The sequence below is a fragment of the Cyprinodon variegatus genome, unplaced genomic scaffold, assembly GCF_000732505.1.
Source record: "Cyprinodon variegatus isolate N-32 unplaced genomic scaffold, C_variegatus-1.0 Scaffold146, whole genome shotgun sequence".
In the NCBI taxonomy this organism is placed as follows: domain Eukaryota; kingdom Metazoa; phylum Chordata; class Actinopteri; order Cyprinodontiformes; family Cyprinodontidae; genus Cyprinodon; species Cyprinodon variegatus.
In genome coordinates, this window is record NW_015150599.1 from 935,447 (window position 1) to 946,047 (window position 10,601).

At 40.2% G+C, this 10,601-nt stretch overlaps 3 protein-coding genes across 3 annotated transcripts; 2 read left to right on the top strand and 1 right to left on the bottom strand.

The window, feature by feature from the left end:
• Positions 1–356: 356 nt before the first annotated feature.
• On the top strand, positions 357–3,299 carry LOC107086245 (aquaporin-8-like). Its single transcript, XM_015377060.1, has 5 exons — positions 357–631; positions 918–1,044; positions 1,567–1,775; positions 2,665–2,799; positions 3,166–3,299. The coding sequence occupies exons 1-5, from the start codon at positions 357–359 to the stop codon at positions 3,206–3,208; spliced, it is 789 nt and encodes a 262-aa protein (XP_015232546.1). The 3' UTR covers positions 3,209–3,299.
• A 2,907-nt stretch (positions 3,300–6,206) lies between these two features.
• LOC107086235 (aquaporin-8-like) lies at positions 6,207–8,116 on the top strand. Its single transcript, XM_015377050.1, has 5 exons — positions 6,207–6,463; positions 6,584–6,710; positions 6,792–7,006; positions 7,752–7,886; positions 7,966–8,116. The coding sequence occupies exons 1-5, from the start codon at positions 6,207–6,209 to the stop codon at positions 8,009–8,011; spliced, it is 780 nt and encodes a 259-aa protein (XP_015232536.1). The 3' UTR covers positions 8,012–8,116.
• A 130-nt stretch (positions 8,117–8,246) lies between these two features.
• On the bottom strand, positions 8,247–9,493 carry LOC107086236 (hemoglobin subunit alpha-1-like). The gene is made up of 3 exons (XM_015377052.1): positions 9,299–9,493; positions 8,544–8,751; positions 8,247–8,448 (listed from the first exon to the last, which is right to left on the bottom strand). Exons 1-3 carry the CDS (start codon positions 9,391–9,393, stop codon positions 8,320–8,322), a joined length of 432 nt encoding a protein of 143 aa, XP_015232538.1. The 5' UTR covers positions 9,394–9,493; the 3' UTR covers positions 8,247–8,319.
• Positions 9,494–10,601: the final 1,108 nt, after the last annotated feature.

Genomic DNA, 10,601 nt, shown 5'->3' on the forward strand with positions numbered 1-10,601 from the left:
AATTCCACATACTTTCACAAATGTGCGAGAAGATGAAAAGAAACAGCACATATAATAATCAGCTTACGTTTTTATTAGTATGGAATATTTGATGAAAACATCTAAGAGTTTCAACCCGAGCTGGATCGTTCTGGGATTTATTAATCATTTTAAAAGCTTCCGATTGTTAACAGTCTTAGAGGTGTAAACAATTGCAGGAAACTTGTGGGGGCTCCTGAGAGGGACGGCAAATATGTGGATGTGCGTATGCATCCTCCTTAAAGTGACTAATATATGGTCCCAAACCATGCAGCTCCGAGCCGTGCAGTCCCAGCTCAGACAGTTGAAAAAAAAGTGGTTCTGCTTCTAGTGTTAAGATGTCTGGGCCAGAAGGTAAGGTGGCGGAGAGCCTCAGTGTGATGGAGGCAGGAGAGCAGGCGGTGGAGGCTGGAGGTGGCACCATGAAGAAGAGGAGATGCATGTATGAGGTGCATGTTCAGCCCTGCCTGGTGGAGATGTTTGGGACCAGCCTGTTCGTGTTTGTGGGCTGCGCAGCTGTTATTGGGAATGTTGAAGCACCTGGTGCTATCCAGCCTGCTGTGGCGCACGGGTTAATACTGGGAGTACTGGTCATGCTGTTTGGCCAAATCAGGTACTGTCACCTGGTCTGTGTGACCTTTGATTCTTTTATTGCATCTTCTTCCTTCCCTGATTCTTGAGCAAAGTCTCATTTTGAGCCATCTAGTCTTACGGTGTTTGTCTGCAGGATACTAAGGGGTTAAAGGTCAAGACCAGCTGGATTGACACAGCTTAGAATGTTTTTAATGTAGATCTGCCCTCATTAGTCTGTTTATTCTACCTCTGATAGATTGCAGCTGTTATCGCCTCTTTATCACAGTTAATGATGGAGAGAGTAAAGTCCATGATGTTTGTTGTAGTGGGGGACACTTTAACCCTGCAGTGTCTCTGAGCATCTACCTGTGTGGAGGGATGGAGCTGCTGCTGCTGCTGCCCTATATCCTGGCACAGATGGCTGGAGCCATGATCGGTGCTACCATCACTAAAGTAAGACCCAGTTATAGAAGCTTCTTCACAGGGTAACAAGAAGTTGCAGACTTTTTTATTGTAAAGGTTCAATCACACCCTGATTATTAAACAAATAATCTATTATTCCTAATTTAATCTTAATTTAACTGGAAATGTTTAAAGAACCAGCAGGGCCATATTTAGCAATATGATGTATTTGTATTACATATTGCCAAAATATTTGTAATATTTTGGTGGTTTGGAACCAGTTTTGGTATCGATAGCTCGTACATTTAAATCCAAGTAAATTGATAATTATATCCAGGTTAAAGATCAATTTAGAAATAATTGGATTAATCAAACATTTTGATGCATTTATTTATTAATTTTTGATTCTTTTGTGATTTATTTAGTAATATAAAGAAAGCTTTTACATGTGTTTTTGTTTTCAATTTTTATCTTTTTTTTTTTTTTTAAACAAATAAGTTAAAAGACACCGGGTGACATTCAAAAGATTTAAAATAATCCTGCAGAACCAATCCTTTTCTGTTCTACGCTCAGGTGATGTACCCCTCTGGCATGTATGTGGCATCCCTTGGAGGAGCGTTCAACGCAACCACTGCAGATGTTGGGAAAAGCACTCTAGCAGAAGTGATGATGACCCTGGTCCTCACCATCGTGGTGTGCATGGGAACCGTCAACAGAAAAAGCCGAACGCCGTGGGCACCGTTCTGCATCGGCCTCACTGTCACGGCCTGTGTACTAGCTGGGTGCATATTTCAAACAAGATACAGCTTTGATTTCAGAACCATACCCTATAAGATGAAGTCACAGAAAAACATATTTTTTATAAAATCTATTTAAGGCAATTTTCATAAACGATACTTAAAAAGCTGTTTATATTTACAACGAAGGTTACATGATTAGCATTTTGGGATCACTGAGTTTCAACCAAGTATCTAAGCACCTCAAACTATATGTTCAACCCCTGTTGTCAATGTTTGAAAGCCAATATTAAAGGTATAGTGGAGGATTTTCGTGAATATTTTAAGACCCACCCTCACGACTTTTACAAAAAATTGCACATGCACAACCCTATACCCGCTCCCAAGAGGGAAAGCCTAGTAAACACGTGTGAGAGCATGCAATAGCACATATCTGCTCATGAGCGCTATGTTTAAAAACTGCTCTTTGCATCGCTCAAACAAGTTTGCTTTCCAAAAGAAGATTTGCAATTTTTCCACTATGTGAAAGTCACTACCGGGAAGTGAAAATGGGGATAAGCACCTTATGTAAACATATCACCAAAATGATTGACAATTAGGAGGACCAGTAATTTTGATAATCCACCCAGAAAAAGAGCATCCTCCACTTTACTTTTAAGGAATTTTCCTTTTTCCTATCATAACTAAGAGTTAATTACATCTCAGTTCTTTACTAGCATCTCATTTATTCAAATCAAATGCCTTCTTTTACCATGAGAATGTGTGAGCTGGTTGCTCACCTCCCCAAACATTCCACTCCTCTCATAGATGGAGTCCAACCCCCATCCTTCTTAGTGCATCGCTCTTATCTCTGCTTTAACTTCCTCCCGTCTGCTTTCTGATTTTATTGGCCCTGAACAGCCAGAAATGAATCTTTGCTGCCGTTGTGTTTCAGAGGATCTGTTTCTGGAGCATGTATGAATCCTGCTCGAGCTTTTGGTCCTGCAGTAGCTGCCAACCAATGGAATAATCACTGGGTCTACTGGGTTGGACCGACCTGTGGTGCACTACTCACCGTCAGCTTCATCAGGTATCTGCTGATGGTTATCCTCCAAATACATTGGAGTTTCTTGAGCAAGCTTCCTTCTGCCTGTTTGCTTTTATGTCAGTGCTTAAAGTAATTTAGATAAAATTTTCCGTATCTATTATAAAAAGGATGTAACTGGTGCTAAACAAACACACAGACTTCTAACTGTTGCTTCCTGTTGTAGTAAATAATCCCCCATTGGACTACTCTGCTAGTCTGTTGTCATAAAGGATTCGGACCCAGAGTCTTCCATCAATGTGGTTTTGATTTATTTTGTGGAAGGTTGACCTGCTTAAATCTTAAGGCAATACAAATAATAAATGTTGATAGGACTAATCAATAATCAGATTGTTTCTCTTTTTTTTCCAGGTTGTTGTTTGGTGACCAGAGAACTCGAGTTGTGCTGAAGTAAAGGTTTTACCTAAAGGACCAGATCAAGAAGAACAAAGTTCTGACTGATTCGATGGCAACTCTAAACTAGTTGAAGGATCAAAGTAGAGCAGATTAAATATATTTGATAATAAACTTTATATCCAGATGGAAGATACTTTCTGTTATCTTTACTGTCTCCTTCAGTCTCTGTTGTTTGGTTTTAAAGCCTTCAATGAAAAACTGCTGCTCATTTGTTTTATTGATTTTGTTGATAAGAAGGATGAAGCTCTCCAACTTAATCTAAAATTAGAAATGTATCATAAAGTGGTGCACTTTGATCAAATGAAGATCAGTTAAAATAAACCCTCTCTAATTGAACACCTGCAGAGTGTTGTGAGGAATTATTTAGCCACTTCTCATTTTGTTGAAATGTTTCAGATCATAACAAAACTTAAAGATTAGAATAATATAACCTGAATAAATACTAAAAACTGTTTGCAAATGATGATTTGATTCATTAAGGAAACAAATCAATTCAAGCTAAACTGTCCCGATGTGAAAAAAGTATTAACCCTCTGAACTAGACAGCTGCTTGTTAAACCCAGGGCAGAAACAGCTTCCCTTGCAGAAGAGCTTGGGCCGACTCTCCATGCATTCTTACTGTTTTTTTTTGTTGTTTTTTTTTTAGCTCAGACTCACTGAAGGCTACTGGAATATAGACAACCTGTTTAAGATCATGAAACCTTACATTTACTGTTGATATTTAAGTTATTCACAGACCTGCTGGCATTTTTTTGGATCATCGTTTTGCTGCAGAACCCAAATCCCTTGAGCTTCAAGTCACAAACTGATGAGTGCACTTTCTCCTAAAGCATTATCTGCTGAATTTATGAATCCATCTATTGCAGCAGGTTAACTGTATATGTATATAGATGTATAACTGTATAACTGATGCTCTGTTAGTATTAAATCCGATTTAATAGCACATTCTCCTTTTTAAAAGGTCCACTTTTGTCTCTTCAATCCTCAGAATATTTTCCCAAAGGTTTTGGGGATCATCTGTCAGAATTCAGAATCTAGGACCCAGAATTCAGGCAGAGGGAGAGTGATTTCAAACACAGCATTTATTAACTGCTAAGAACTCGGCGGCTCGTCATCTCAGCTTAGTGACCACAAACTGATGGGGAACAATAGCGAGCATGTGAGTCACTAACCTGGTTTATAAGTTCAGCCGGAGCCCAGAAGAAGGAGTGAAATCCAGCCGGATGAATTCTCCACAGCATGTGGCGGGAGCTTCCCAGTGCTGAAACAGAGCAGGGTGCTGAGGAGAAGCCAGTTGATGCAGAACAGCAAAAGTATCTAGAGGGAAAATCCAAAGTCAGTGTTGATGCAAGAGCAGATTTCCAGGCCAGAAGATCAAAGATCTGAAGAGGTACTAAAGGGAAATCCGAGCCGGGGTCAGGAGACAGATTCAAGGTCATTAGCAGGCAGAATCCAAATAGCGGCCCAAAGACAAGTCAGATCCGGGGCAACCAAAACTCAGAAGTCCAGAGGCAGAAACTAGTCAGGATTAGGTCATCAGAAACACAATAGATACGCTACAGAACTCTAACCTACGGCTCAAATAATCGGGCACTAAAGGCTGGACACAAGCAGTTTAAATAGGAATGGAGCAGGTAGATCTGATGAGGGAGAATGAAAACTGGGTGGAGCTAGGCAGGTGGATGAAATTAACCAATAATCCAGTCATTAGTGCCAAGATCATGGCATCATCAAGATGCCTTTAATGCTGGAAGGCTCTTTGTGTTCTTAAGGATAATAGGTGGTTCTTGTCCTTAAACTAAAGGAAGTCCTCCTTGAGCTCTTGGAGTAATTTTCATAGGCCAGCCAACCCTGTAAAGGTTCTCCACTGTTCTTTGTTCTCCATGTGTTTGGATGATGCTTCTCTTGAGCCCAAGTAGCCAAAAATGTCTTTGAAAGCCTTTCCAGACTGATAGATGTAACAGATCTTGTTTCTTATCTGTTTTTGGTTTAGTTAGATTGGAGCAAATATTGCTGTTGGAGGTTTTTAACCTATTTTATCTTGTCTGACAGATTCATTTTGTTGGTGCATCTTCCAACAAAGAGAGGCCAAAGTTGACTGGATAAATTCAGGCAAAGATTAAGCTTTTTGGCTCAACTTGTAGAAGGAAAGACTATTCTTTCGGAATGAAGAACACTTAACCAAGTGTAAAGCATGGTGGGGGCAGCATCATGCTTGTGGATGATGCTGTTACCAAAGCTCTCAGTGGCACTGATTTTTCACAAGGAAATTGTATTAAATAATTAAAACTGAGATGGTAGAAGGCATCTGAGATTGTTGTTTTATCATGAATCTGCTCTTAATACAAAACTCTTCAAAAATAATCATTAAATGACCCAAATAAATCATGACATTCATGACATTCATGAAAACAGCAGGAATTGATAACTTGAACTGGATTCTCCCATAGCATCACTAAACCAAAGAGTCACCCCAATCACATCTTAGCAGAAACATATCTAAAGCCACAGAAATGCTCCGTCAGGATTGTAAATGGGAGTGACCTATTCTATTTGCTGCAGTCTGTGCAGCTCTTATCTACACAGGCTTCTCTCAGTTATTGTAGCCCCACCTGGCCAGCCAAACAACGCTTAGAGGGTGATTTTTGTGAATAAATAACGGTTTAACCTCTGGAATATGCCTCTAAATAAGGTCAGGTTGCTTTCATTTTTATCTCATGATCCTTTCTGCAAACAGCGATTTTAGGGATTTACTCATAAAGATGGTTTAATGGAGCTGGACTTTCGCCAGACACCTTTGGTTTAAGACATGCTGGACAGAGACAGTCGATTACCTTCCACCTTTGGAGTTTTACAATCAGTCACACAAGTGTGCTAATGATTGCAGGTGCCAGCTATAAATAAAAGCCGTCCTGCAGCTCCTTTACCTCAGTTAGCAAACTGGATACGGTGTACGTGCTGCATGTAGAGGCTGAAGTGAAGACAACGCAGAAACCATGGGTGTAGAGAAAATGGAAATGGAAGATCCAGATTCTACTCTGATGGAGAATGTTAAGAAGCCGATCTCTAGGCCTCTGAGCAAATATGAGAGACTTTACCAGCCGTGCCTGGCGGAAATAATGGGAACCATGTTCTTTGTTTTCATTGGCTGTGTGTCAGTCATTGAGAATATCCCGTCAACTGGACGGCTGCAGCCTGCTCTGGTGCATGGGCTGGCTGTAGTAGTGCTGGTGGCCGTCATGGATAACATCAGGTAAGCTTTCTTTAAAAATAAAATCAAATACAAGCAGCTTTCTTTAGGATTACGCTGATTTTTTCATAATGTTTGGCAACAATTCAGCCCTAAACATGTATTTGCTTTTTGTTCTTGAAGCGGCTCCCATTTTAACCCTCCCTTCACCATTGCCATCTACCTGTGTGGGGGCATGGAGCTGATGATGGTCGGGCCCTACATCATCAGCCAGCTGATTGGAGGAGTCCTTGGAGCAGGAATGGCTAAGGTTGGTGCCATCACAAGCAAGATGTTCTGAAAGGATCTCCTGTTTAAGCTCAGCACTCTTAACCTTGCTTTCATCTCTCAGCTGATGACGAGCCCAGAGCGCTTCCTCAACGCCACAGGAGCTGCTTTTGACGTCCTGAAGTCAGAGAGCCAGCTGTATAGGGCCCTCTTCGGAGAGGTGGCGATGACTTGCTTGGTGACCATGGTGTTGCTGATGGCGGCAGTCAACAGCCGGACGAAAACGCCACTCGCCCCACTTCTGGTGGGCTGCACTGTCATCCTCAACATCTTGGCAGGGTAAGAATAATGGCTGAGAAATCAAACCAAAACACTGCAGAAGTTATCAGATGTGCTATTATCATTGTTTAGCATTCATTTTGAGAAAGCCTTTCCGTATCTGGTAGAAATAACAAACCGGGTCTGAGATGGTTAAAAGCAGGTCAGAGTAGGTGTCAGAAAGATGATATATTATAGATTAAACAAAACATCACTTGTTGACCTCAGCAGCCCCAAATGTGTGGCTGTTCTGTCTACAACATATAAGCGTGTTAAACTTCCAATCGTGTGCAGGCAGGGTTGGAAGCAGCTTGTTCTACATCCAGGCTGAATAGATGGCACCATAAAGGTCTGTAAAACACATTATGGGATCATTACATCATCACTGTCAGTTAAAATATAACTGTAATTTACACCATATAACAGAGAGCAGCTAACATGGGGATTTTAAGCTAAGTTCACTTCCCTTTGTCAAACTTAAAGGGAATTTTATACCCGGAATTTAATTCCGGGTATAAAATTTCAAAATTATCATTCAGTTTTAAGCTCTGCAAAAGTGCTATCCCCAAAATACATCCAATGAGGTTTTCTTTCTGAACAAGGAGGTATAAATAGGGTCATCTTTTCCTTTGAATTTACCAATTAGAGAACAGAACTTGATTGATCTCACAATGGAGAAATTTACTCCATTATTTCATAATTTTTAATATAAACAAATGAGTAAATGCTATATACGAATAACTGATTTTGTTTGGTGGGGATGCAGAGCTGACATATCAGGAACCTGTTTAAATCCTGCAAGAGCTTTCGGTCCAGCTGTGATGACCAACTACTGGACCTACCACTGGGTCTACTGGGTCGGACCTATTGGAGGGGGAATGGCGGCCGCGGCTTTGGTCAGGTATCTGCTCCTATAATAAACATTAACATAGATGATGGGCCAAACCTATAAAACTGTGATGTCCTTCGCTCTGTTTCAGGCTCATCCTGGGAGACAATAAGTTACGAGTTGTTATGAAATCATGAGGACTCTCTTTACTATCATGGAGGTGACATTGAAGTCGTAAACATTATCAGTGCATGCTTTTCCAGTCATATAATGTTTCATCGTTTTTTGCTATATATTCTTATTTCATGCTGACTTTTGCAAGAGCTGATTTTTTCCATGTGTAATAAAAACCAAATGTAACTTTTCTATGGTTTGTTTTCATTTGTTTTGTTTAAGTTTAAGATGATATCACAAATAAAGACGGGAGACAGGTTGGGTGGCATGCTTTTTATTGCTCCGTTGCGTTCACTGAGTCATGCATGGCTTCGGTGTGGTTGAGCCCAGATCAGCGGTACTTCTCAGAGAGAGCCAGAGCCAAGTTGGAGAGGAATTTATCAAAGGCGACGTGGGCTTCCGGGGTGAAGTCATTGGGGAACATGGTGGCGATGACCACCTGGAGGCATTGGGCCAGGATCTGTGGAAAAACACATTTGAGGCGCAGGTTTTAAAAGTGGAAACTCAATAAAAGCAAATTTAAAAAGCAATCTCATTCTTTCATCTGAGCGGTACCTTAAAGTTGGCTGGGTCCACCCTCAGCTGGAAGGCATGAAGCTCGCTGAGGTCCAGCAAGCCATTGCTCAGGTCATCGATCTTGGACACCCCCTGAGCAACGCCTTCCATGATCTTTTTGCCGTGCTTCTTTACGGGAGCAGAGCCTGGTTTCAGGTCAGGCCAGTGGGAGAAGTACGTCTTGGTTTGGGGGAAAACCACAAGCATTCTGCGGGTATAAAGGAGGTCAAAGGTCACAGAAGCTCTAGTGCATGACCGACCAATCAACACAAGTTTTTTCTTTTTTTTTTTTTTTTTTTTACTGAAAATTAGAACAGGATAGAAAAGGTTAACACATTTTTCACTGGCATCATTTACACAGAAAAAAGGAAACTTGTTTGCATAGGGATTTATTTTACTGATTAAATTTATTTTCTAAAATCTTAAAAGCTGAAATTTACTCTCCCTTGCATTGAGTGGAGCTTTTTCCACTTGAGGCAGTAGATGCCAATGAATGGCACATCTGAGGTTGTCATGGAAGCAGTTTACATCCCACTATGTAAGAACACCCTTTTAAAGAGTTTCTTACTGTTTCAGTACCGTTTTAGGCCCTTGTGGTTGTGCTTGTTTTTTTAATTAGAAGGGCAGATTAAAAAAAAGTGTTAGTATGAGTTTAAAAAATCTTTCTATGAGACTTTTAGCTCTAATTCTTATTATTTCTGTTTAAATGAATATGATTCCACCGGTTCAAGACCAAAACATTCAGATCCACGTACCTGGCCAGAGCATCTGCCCCAATGGCATCAGCTCCTTTGGAGATCTTGTTCCAAAGCGTTGTGACCGCAGCCTTGTCCTTGTCCGTCAAACTCATGTCTGCTTGCTTCTCTCTCTGTCTTTGTCTCACCTGACGGTGATTCACTTAAATTCAGTTGGCCCAAGTGTCACTCCCCCGCAAACGGGTGCCAGACCACGTCCGATGACGCAGATAGAGCCTCACAAACCCGCCTGATAGGAGGTTCGGTGGCGGGGTGCCAGTGGGTGAGGCTCTATCAGTGGGCCACATCACGGGCGTCGGTTGGCAAGAACGTGATCACTGACATTGTTATGGGTCCAGAATTTAGTCTGTCAGAAGTTAAGACAGAAAAAAGAAAGAAAAAAGAGGTACAGGGGGAAAACTTTGGGTAACTTCAGGTCGGAAGCTGTTATAACCAGAGCAGATTGGATGCAAACAGATGTTTCACCAAGGAAAGGGGTCAAACACACTTTCACTACATTGAGGATTCAATAAATTAATCTAACAAGCATTAAGAGCATTTGCAAAATAAAATACAATTGGACAAAATAGGACAAATCCTCTCATCTTTATCTGTAGGTTATTTACCAAAAAAAGCAAACAAACAAAACAAATATCTTAAAAGGGAAAAAGGAGAGAAGCTGAACTATTTAAAAATGTTTGTTTTACTTTCAGCATTACTCAATCTTCCTGAACTCAAACATCTGATTAGTTTTCCACCTTAGCCTCACCTCCAAAGTACCAGCTTTATCTCTTAATATATACTGCCGTTCTCATAGTGAAGCATGGTAGTGGCAGGATTATGCTATAGAATTAACTAAGGGTTTTGTCAAAGTAAATAAAGTGATTATAAGTTATTTATGCAGTCGTTTTTCTGTACCCTTCTGTTAAAAGATCCAGGCTGGAAATTTATCAGAACAGATCAAACCAAAGACGTTTGGGCCATAAGTTCAACAGGTATGTTTAGTGCTAAATCAGCACTGTACAACACCCAAATTTCCAAACATTCTTCATATTTCTTCATCTGGATTTGAGGAAATAATTATCTGTTCTAAACAACAGTCATAATATAAAGGTAGTTAAAGAAGAAACTAAAAAGTATAAGTATATAAGTACTGTAAAAATGGATTTGGTTTTCATGCAGGTGAAATTAACCAAAATATGTTGGAACACATTTGAACATCTTTTAATGTATGTTTTCTTTAAAAAATATCAGTTATTTGTTTTGTTTTTTTCCCAGAAAATTTTCTATAACAATAAAATCTAATTAGTATATAATAAGTATG

Coding starts and splice junctions, on each gene's coding strand:
- LOC107086245 (XM_015377060.1), top strand. CDS start 357: ATGTCTGGGCCAGAAGGTAAGGTGGCGGAGAGCCTCAGTGTGATGGAG. Junction 632..917: donor ATGCTGTTTGGCCAAATCAG/GTACTGTCACCT, acceptor TGTTTGTTGTAG/TGGGGGACACTTTAACCCTG. Junction 1,045..1,566: donor TCGGTGCTACCATCACTAAA/GTAAGACCCAGT, acceptor TTCTACGCTCAG/GTGATGTACCCCTCTGGCAT.
- LOC107086235 (XM_015377050.1), top strand. CDS start 6,207: ATGGGTGTAGAGAAAATGGAAATGGAAGATCCAGATTCTACTCTGATG. Junction 6,711..6,791: donor TTGGAGCAGGAATGGCTAAG/GTTGGTGCCATC, acceptor TTCATCTCTCAG/CTGATGACGAGCCCAGAGCG. Junction 7,887..7,965: donor GCGGCCGCGGCTTTGGTCAG/GTATCTGCTCCT, acceptor GCTCTGTTTCAG/GCTCATCCTGGGAGACAATA.
- LOC107086236 (XM_015377052.1), bottom strand. CDS start 9,393: ATGAGTTTGACGGACAAGGACAAGGCTGCGGTCACAACGCTTTGGAAC. Junction 8,752..9,298: donor GGGGCAGATGCTCTGGCCAG/GTACGTGGATCT, acceptor TTATACCCGCAG/AATGCTTGTGGTTTTCCCCC. Junction 8,449..8,543: donor TGGACCCAGCCAACTTTAAG/GTACCGCTCAGA, acceptor GTTTTTCCACAG/ATCCTGGCCCAATGCCTCCA.